The 9,353-nt window shown below is 34.4% G+C and overlaps 3 protein-coding genes across 3 annotated transcripts in view; 2 read left to right on the top strand and 1 right to left on the bottom strand.

Moving 5' to 3' along the window:
• LOC107628074 (F-box protein At5g07610-like) lies at positions 2,788-3,660 on the top strand. The gene has a single exon (XM_016330882.1). The coding sequence runs from the start codon at positions 2,788-2,790 to the stop codon at positions 3,658-3,660; it is 873 nt and encodes a 290-aa protein (XP_016186368.1).
• LOC107628073 (uncharacterized mitochondrial protein AtMg00810-like) lies at positions 4,703-6,541 on the top strand. Its single transcript, XM_016330881.1, has 2 exons — positions 4,703-4,814; positions 5,832-6,541. The coding sequence occupies exons 1-2, from the start codon at positions 4,703-4,705 to the stop codon at positions 6,539-6,541; spliced, it is 822 nt and encodes a 273-aa protein (XP_016186367.1).
• Positions 8,184-9,353, bottom strand: part of LOC107626472 (transcription factor RAX2) — a 3,382-nt gene continuing 2,212 nt past the window's right edge. The window contains exon 3 of the mRNA XM_016329358.2: positions 8,184-8,928. Coding sequence (XP_016184844.1) covers positions 8,232-8,928 — 697 coding nt within the window. The 3' untranslated portion in view covers positions 8,184-8,231. The remainder of the gene's footprint in view (positions 8,929-9,353) is intronic.

Raw genomic sequence — 9,353 nt, 5'->3', positions numbered from 1 at the left:
GATAAACATATATATAAATTTCAAAAAATTAAAATAACAAATATAAACTATAAAGAATAAAAGCAGTATAAAAGAATATTTATCATCATAGTTGTGCTTCCAGTCAAGAAGCAAAATAGATGACATGGACATACAGCCTGCAGGATTGAGAAAGCAAAAATTCTATAATTGCATTAACACAGTTATGATCCATAATATTCATCTCAAGAATGAAAGTGTATAAAAACTTTAATAAAAATAACAAAGCTAAAAAAATTTAGCACTAACCTGCAGTAGAGTGTAAATAACAACCATTAACTATATTAAAACCTCTAATTATGACTATCTACAACAACAACAGTAGATTCAAAATAGGTATCGCCAGTAATCTGATTTATCCGTTTCATTTTTCACAATGTTGTTATCTATATCATTTTTTAAAGGATGAGCCGTGTTACACATACAAGTCTTTTTGGTTTACAAGTTTTACAAGTCCAATAAAACACACGCATTACACTTAATTAACGCATTACACACTTCCACATTCAAGAGTAAATAAAACGCACGTTATTCAACAACTTTTTGTTTCCAAAGCGCGCTACTCACCATGCATTATGAACAACTCTTCTTCTTCTTCCTCTATGAAAACAATTTTCTTGCCAAATTTGAAGATAATGGAACTTCAGAAATACACTCAAACGATTACAGAAATACACCCCAACGATTACAGAAATACACCCAACGAATTACAGAAATACACCCAAACGGTTACAGGAATTCACCCAAACGGTTATAGAAATACACCCAAAGGATTACAGAAATACACCCAAAGGATTACAAAAATACACCCAAAATTCGTTGAAGTACACCTTATGTATATTTCAGAACTCTTTCTCTTTCTCCTCCTCATCTTCTGCTGCTTCTTCTTCTTCAAAAATGATTTCAGAGCTTGATGTCAAAAAACAATGGAAATCGAGAATAACGAAGAAAGAAAGTAGAGAGAAAAGCACGTAAATGAAGAAAAAGAACAGAAAGAGGAAGAAGAACATGCAACAAGAAGAAGAAGAAGGAGAAAGAGAAGGCAAGAAACGAAAGAAAAGAAGAAGAAGAAGAAGAAGAGGAAGAAGAACGTGCAAGAAGAAGAAGAAGAAGAGGAAGAGAAAGAAGAACTTGCAGCAAGAAAAAGAAGAAAGAGAAAGAGAAGGCAAGAAACGAAAGAAAAGAAGAAGAAGAAGATGAAGAGGAAGAAGAAGAAGAACGTAGACCTTGCATCGCGTTTTTGGGAATTATTTGTTAATTAACTTGTAAAGCATACAAGCCCTAATGGCTTGTATGCAGAGGTTTTCTGTTAAAGGATATGTTGTCTTCTTATGTCTTTTTATTTAATAAACACTAAACGTTATTGCTTTTTTTTATATGACTGTCTTAAGCCTAAAATTATAAAAATCGAATTAGTCAATAAGTTGATAGAATTAGAAGTTGAAAGGATTAACTAAATTGAAAAAAGTGATTGGCTGGTTGGAAGTGAACAGTTTGAATGGAGTCATGGACAGAATAAGAGACTGTAGTTTTAGGGGAGGTTGGTATTAGGTAACATATTAGTTCAATACATATAATTAGCATCTATATATACTAGTGGTTCGTTAGATGAGTTTACAACATTTTTAGCAAGATAGTATGTTAACATTGTACTTGAATATATATAGTATACAAGACCCAAGGGAATAAGTTGCATTTGAATGACTCTATATACTTAAATAGTGAAAGGTTCTATATAAATGAATTGCATGAAATGACTCATACCTATGACTATATAACTTGATTTTAAGATTTAACTAATGATAAAATATAATAAAATAATATATTTATATATAATATATATTTTTTTAAAAAAATAATTTTATATTTTTATTATTTTAAATCGGTAATACAAACAATCGATCATTTAACCGATTCTTGTAATTAATTTTTTCGATTTTTTGATAAGTTTGTTATCAACTGGCTTTTTACTTAAATTGAATCGACGTAGTGACTAATTCTTATAATCATTTCTAAGCTTATATTGATTGTACACGTCTTACAAAACTACAGATAAAGGCAATAAGCGTCCCTACTGAAATCGGTGTCAATAGATTGGGGATAAAGACCGATTCGGCTTGCGCAGCCCAGCTTGAAAAAGTAGACAAACCCATCTTCATGCTAGCATGTCCCTGCCAAGTGCCCAGACTGATTAAAGAAAAGCTACTACTGTTTTTTCCTATAGACTAGCTTATATACATGCATACATAATTATTTATAGAAAAGCTTTTAGATAGAGCAGGAGCACCATATATATGGTTCTGTGCACTGTATCATTGCCTATTATTCCTCCAACTTTGGGCTCAAATTAATATTAGTCCCTAAAGAAAGATTTGATACTATTAATATATGTATCCGATCATACATTATTTAAACAAATTTTGTCAAAATAATTTTTCTTGTTCAATATTTAAGCAATTTTTTTAGTAATTTTTTATTAAATGTATATATTATTAAAATCTTAAAAGACATGCTTGTAATTTTTCTTAATATTCTTATTGTTGGAATTTGGTACGGTGCTAATTCATCAGGGCTATGTCATTTGTAATTATTTTTTATTGTCCCTTGATTGGTACAGTTTTTTATTTCTATTTATAACTACTTTAAATTTAAAATGATTTGACCTAATCCCAAGGCTAATCATATTTTTCGTTACATGAATCAAGTCTCACCATCAATTGCATCTATATAATTGAGATTCAGTCATTATTGTGTGTGTGATCATTAATAATGCATAGTGTGGTGGAAGACAAGGATTTGTTAACGGAAATCCTTCTCCGGTTGGCGGTTAAAGACTTGCTCCGATACAAATGCGTGTGCAAAAAATGGTTGTCTCTGATATCCGAGCCCCAGTTTTGTAATCGGCACACCCTTGGACTATGCCGCAATCACAAACTTTATGCATCTGGAATGTTGCTCCAAGAAACAGAGGATTGCCTCATCTTTAAGAAGGCTCGCATAACCCCATTCAGCAATAACAGCAACAACAGGTTCACCTACCTCCATCTTCATAATGAGTTCGATGGACTACTTTACTATCGTATTCTTCAATCATGCAATGGTCTACTACTCTGGGATAGTGCTCCAATACAATGGCCTTCACCACCCTACGATGTGGAAACTAAGAAATTTCTCCAAGGATGCAGTTATTTTTATATAAGCAATCCATCAACCGGTCATTGTGTTCGTATAGACCAATTTAGCTATGAATTTCATCCAAATTTTTCTAATCCAGTTCTTGTCTTTGAACCTTGGAAATCTCCTCACTATAAAATTATCTTTTTCGCTAAAGTCGTAGAACTCGCGACCAATAAAATGAAGATGAATGTTTATTCATCAAACACGGGTTCTTGGAGCAAAGTTGATGTTCTTACTTTTCCAAATGATATTTGGTACTTCTATAAGAATGGTGTTTATTGCAATGGTGCTATACATTGGTACGATGTTGTTAATGATCGAAGTAAAGTGTATTTCGATATTGATGGGCTTTGCTTTAAAAATTATTTTCCAGCATTACCAATACCACCAGTACCACCTTATTATAAGCAGCTTGCGGAGTTGTATTTAGGAAATAGTGGAGAGAATCTATACATGATTGTGTAATTTGAAGGATATGATTGTTCATACCTTGGCCTAAATTCATACAAGTCAGGTCCAATAAGGATTAAAGCAAGGTCCAACTCAAAGAGGTGGTCTTTATCGTATACCTGATTTCTTTGAAGAAGTCAAACACCTCAAAGGGAGCTTAGCTCTACTTGTCCAAACAAGTAACTGTCTCCGCGAATCTCTCCAATTATCTCTATCTTTCTTAGAAGATAGATTCCAACAAACTCCCAAGATAAAGGAAACAGTTATTCACCAATAAAGGTGGAACTATTTCAACAAAGGCGGTTATCTATTCTACTATAAATATACTGACACCCCTCAGGTATATTCACGCTCTAATCTACTAAAAACATGCATAAAGCCCTTACTAACTTAAGCATCGGAGTCTCTTACAAGTACCACCCCTACCTCCTCATGAGGAACTCGGACGGCGGCACCTCGGCACCAAACAAGTCAAGCGTTGCCTCAGAAGGAGTCTGGACCTCACGTCCAGTCCCAAATCAATATTTCAGGTAACCCTTGGAACATTGGCTCCGTTGCCAAGGACTTGGAATTCAACCCTTGATAATGGCAGACCATCAATATGAAGACCACCACACGGCGTCTGAATCAAAACCTCAACCTCATCAAGATGACCTTGCCCTCATTATATCACCACCACGAGAAAGAATGCATGTTCCTCACGGAGAAGAAACATCGAAAAACCCCCAATCAAGACGAATTCTATTAGAGGTGCATCCACCAGAGGATGAAGAACTTCTGCAAGCAACGGAGATATTAGGAATTCTCCATGGTCACCGTGGACGACTTGAACAACTTGAACAAGAAGCTGAACGTCAACGGGAAGCAGAATAAGAACTGTAAAGAGAGGTAAGAGGACAAAGGGAGTTGGAAGAAAGCTCTTAAGATTGGAAGCCGGTTTTCAAAAACGAAATAACCGAGCAGATCAGAAAGAAAGTCCCTTAGGAGAAGAAGATCCATTTGTGGAAGAGATCATGTGGGCCAAAGTTCCAAGAAATTAAATTTTAAAATCCCTGACATGGATCTCTACGACGGAACAACTAACCCAAGACACCATCTCAGCAATTTTAAAAGTCGGATGTACCTAGCCTACGCCTCTGACACTACTCGTTGCAAAGCATTCTCCCCAGGTCAGTAACTTGCTTTGACGACCTGGTAAGGAAGTTTCTTACTAGATTCTCCATTCAGAATGATAAGGTAAAGCACGTCCCGAGCTTGTTAGGAGTTAAACAAGAAGTCGGAGAGACGCTTCGAGATTATATGAAAATATTCAATAAGGCATGCTTGGAAATATAAAACCTACCTACTGAAGTAGTAATAATGGGATTGGTTAATGGTCTTAAAGAAGGGTCATTCTCTCAATACATATCCAAGCGACACCCGGCTTTTTTGTACGAAGTACAAGAGCGGGTAGAGAAATACATAAATATGGAAGAGAACTCCCGAATAAGAGAGCCACTCCCAAGACCCAGCCTGCCCTATTCACCTCGGAAAAAAGAGAAAAAAGTTAAGAAGAAGGAAGAAAATAACCCAGAGAAACCCCAAAGATATCATAATTACACCCCCCTCCGGGTCTCTCTTGTAGATATTTACAAAGAGATATGTCATACCGAGAAGCTTCCACCTCCTCGTCTGATTAAACACAAAAAAGCAAGAAGTCGGACAGAATAATACGAGTACCGCAAACTCTATGGGCATTCTACTAACAATTATTACGACTTAAAGAATGTCAAAGAAAAATTGGCCAGAGAAGACCGACGAGATAGGTACTTGGCGGATAGGTCGGACGACCTGAGAAAGAGAAAGAGAGATGAGGAAGGAGGACGACAAGAACGTCTGGTGCGGGAATTTGAAATTTCCAACAGCTTAACCAGCAAGTGCATCGAGTCATCCAAGTAATACCTCGGGTGAGTGAGGGTCGATCCCACGAGGATTGTCAGACTGAGCAAACAATGGTTGTCCAGTTGGACTTAGTTACGCGAAAAGGATACACACAAGTGGCTAGTGTTAACTATTTAGACACTTTCAGCCCAGTGGTGAAGTTGAAAATATTGAGGATTGTGCTGGCTCTAGCTACCATAAAGGGTTGGATGCTTAAACAAGTCGATGTGAATGCTGCTTTCTTGCATGGTATACTTAAAGAGGAGGTATACATGAAGCCACCACAGGCTTAGATGTTGAAGAAGGGCAAGTTTGCAAGCTAGAAAGGTCGTTATATGGGATTAAACAAGGAAGTAGACAATGGAACCACATGTTACACTCAGTATTAGTAGAAGCTGGGTACACCAAATCTGCATTTGACCACTATTTGTTTACAAAGGGGACAAAATTTGGTTTTACAGCATTGCTGGTATATGTGGATGATTTGGTGATAACAGGCAATGATGAGAAGGAAATCAACCAAATTAAAAGAATCTTAGATGAGAAGTTCAAGATCAAAGATATAGGAGACCTCAAATTCTTCCTAGGAATGGAGGGTACAAGGTCGAAGAAGGGGATTGCTCTCTATCAAAGGAAGTATGTTATGGATCTTTTAAAGGAGACAAGGTTCGAAGATTGCAAGCCTGCGACTACACCTTTAGACTATACAGTGAAGCTGTCCAGAGAAAAGGAAAAACTATTGAAGGATCACTCGGGTTATAGAAAGCTAGTTGGGAGGTTGTTGTACTTAGTCAACACCAGACCAGATATCAGCCATGCAGTGAGAAAACTCAGTCAATTTTTGGACTGTCCAACCACCCAACATATGCAGGCAGCACATCATGTGCTCAAGTACCTGAAGGGAGCACCGGCAATAGGATTGTTCTTCACTTCAGAGGTAAATTACAATCTGACTGGATTCTCAGATTCAGACTAGGCAGCATGCCCAGACAAAAGGAAGTCAATTTTGGCCTATTGTTTCTATATGAAAAACTCACTCATATCGTGGAAGAGCAAAAAGCAATTGACAGTGCGTGGCGTCTTCATCCTCTGAGGCTGAGTATCGAGCTTTGGCAAGTGCCACTCGAGAAGCACAGTGGATTAGTTATATATTAAGAGACTTGCAGGTTCCCCTTTCCAAGGCTATTAACATCTTTTGTGATAGCCAATCGGCCATATATATTGCATCCAATCCTGTTTTTCATGAAAAAACAAAACACATAGAAGTAGATTGTCATGTGGTAAGGAATAAACTTCAAGAATGACCGATTCATTTACTACCGATTTCAACTCATGAGCAAGTGGTTGATTTGCTCACTAAGGTGCTTGCACCCACAATGTTTAGTGGGATACGGGACAAACTTGGAATGCTGAACATATATGCTCCTAACTTAGGGGTTTATGTTTAGAGCTATAGGTTGTTAGTATAGTGTAAATTAGGAGCGGTTGTTTATATATAGTGCATGTTAGTAGCTTAGTTAAATTTATCAGGTGAAAGCTCACCAAGTTTATTACTATTAGTTAGTTAGAAAGACTTTATTCTACTGCAGCTGAGGTGCATTGTAGAGAGTATATATATATATGTATGTATGTATGTATGTATGTATGTATGTGGACTCTTCTAATAATTGGGATTCACCATTTATACTATCAAGTTTTCACAATTACATCTGTTTCTCCGAAATTCTCGCTCGAAGGTGCTGCTGCCCACACTATCAACACCTTTAACAATAACTAAAATTAAAGTCATATATTTTTATTGTTTGATAACACTTTTTAAGTTTAAAATAAAATAAAAAATGTAAAAAATGGTATCAAATTTAAAAGTATTATTAAATAATAAAAAATATTATTTTAATTTTAGATACACTTTTTTTTTAAATATTACCAAAATTTTATCATTATTGCATTCATTGTAAATTTGTAATGAAAATCTTCACTCTACTTGATTGCAAATAATAGTGCACCGAAATGGAATTATGTCTAAAAAAAATGAATATGCATAAGAAAAAAATTTTGAGGGTCCATAATGTTAATTTATATTGGTTATTATTTTTAGTTAATAGCTCAACACTTTTAGTTTAATATAGTTTAGTATCATATTTTTAATTAGTCAATCATTTTAAGTATTGTTAATTAACTGACAGGTAATAATAAATTATGCTGATTCTATAGCATTGTTTATTAAAAAAAGTTAGAGTCGAGTGATGTTGCAAGATTTTAGCTTATCTTTTTAACAAATTTTGGATTAAGGGGTACTCGATTAATTCTATGGAGCTTCTAACTTTACTTTCTAATTACTTCATTTGGAAACATCTTTGTGGATTACATTGTGGAGTTGATTACCTTAGTTACATGCATGATGAATTTATAGTGATTTTGACATTCAAATTAACATAAGTATCAATGTAATTCGATGTACTTTAGTTTATGTAATTTTTCATGGTTCTTCATGTCATGTACATTTCACTTAGTCACTTACACTTTCAACACATTTCAACATCTATTATAGTAAAGACTCAATTAGTAGTAATGAATATATAGTATATATATAATATAATATAATATATGCAATAACATAGTTTCTCCAACATTATCAATAATACATGCATGATCCTTTCCTGTGTCTAGTTGTGATCAAACAAAAAGTTATTGTTGCTTAATACAAGCTCTTTAGTCTCATCTATTCCATAATTATCCAATGGATTTTCTTCCAACAAGGTACTACTTTGTTTCTCTGTCCCCACATTACCCCTGCCACCATTAAAATGCATAAACTTTTGTGCATCTTCTACCCCACTATAGTGGTAATTATTATGATTATTATTTGCAACTATATGGTCCACAAAGGTACCATAATCATAGTAATAATCATCACCACAATATCCAACTTGTTCAGCTGGTTCTTGGTGATAATTCTGATGATCAATGGTGTTATTATCCATATAAGATTCTTGTTGTTGAGATTGAAAGATGATAGAATCAGAAGAAGTAGAAGAACTACTATTGGCATTGAGGATAAGATCACTTGATGATGAGTAAGAAATAATGGGCTCATGAGGGTGGTAGTAATAATAAGTGTCATTATTATTATTAGTGGCGGTTGTGTTTGATATGAATGGTGGAGGAGATGAAGGAGAAGGAGAATGTTGTGTTGATGATGAATTTTGGAGGATGGACAAAAGGGTAATTTGGGGATGAGGCTTATTATTATTATTAGGGTCCATCATAATTGGCATCATCTTTTTCTTAAGCTTGGTATTCCAATAGTTCTTGATGTCATTGTCTGTCCTTCCTGGCAACTGAGATGCTATTATTGACCATCTGCACTTGTAATTTATTTGTATTAGCATTTGTTTTTGTGTCAATGCAATGAGTTTCAAGATGAGAAACATATAACTTACCAAAATACAGAACTTATAATAGGTGATTACTTACTCAAAAATGTTTTTATGTAAAGTCGATAATTGAAATAATTAAATAATTTAATATATTTGACTGACTTATTAAATATAAATATATATTTATGTATTAGTTATTATCATCTTCATATAAACATATTTTCGTACGATTCACTTTCATATTACTAGATCTAAGTTTAATTAGCAACGAATTAAAAAATTCATGTATATATGTTTTAAAAGCCGTTTTTGTTTCTTATAAAATTAGCAATTTGTGATTTTGACTTGGATAAAAAATTTTATTTTTAAAAAGAAGAGTTTAAAAATTAATAATTTTTTTACTTTTTT

The sequence above is a fragment of the Arachis ipaensis genome, chromosome B02, assembly GCF_000816755.2.
Source record: "Arachis ipaensis cultivar K30076 chromosome B02, Araip1.1, whole genome shotgun sequence".
Taxonomy (NCBI): domain Eukaryota; kingdom Viridiplantae; phylum Streptophyta; class Magnoliopsida; order Fabales; family Fabaceae; genus Arachis; species Arachis ipaensis.
Note: the sequence above shows the minus strand (reverse complement) of the source record. Positions and strands in the feature narration are given on the sequence as shown.

Coding starts and splice junctions, on each gene's coding strand:
- LOC107628074 (XM_016330882.1), top strand. CDS start 2,788: ATGCATAGTGTGGTGGAAGACAAGGATTTGTTAACGGAAATCCTTCTC.
- LOC107628073 (XM_016330881.1), top strand. CDS start 4,703: ATGGATCTCTACGACGGAACAACTAACCCAAGACACCATCTCAGCAAT. Junction 4,815..5,831: donor TTGCAAAGCATTCTCCCCAG/GTCAGTAACTTG, acceptor CTTAAAGAGGAG/GTATACATGAAGCCACCACA.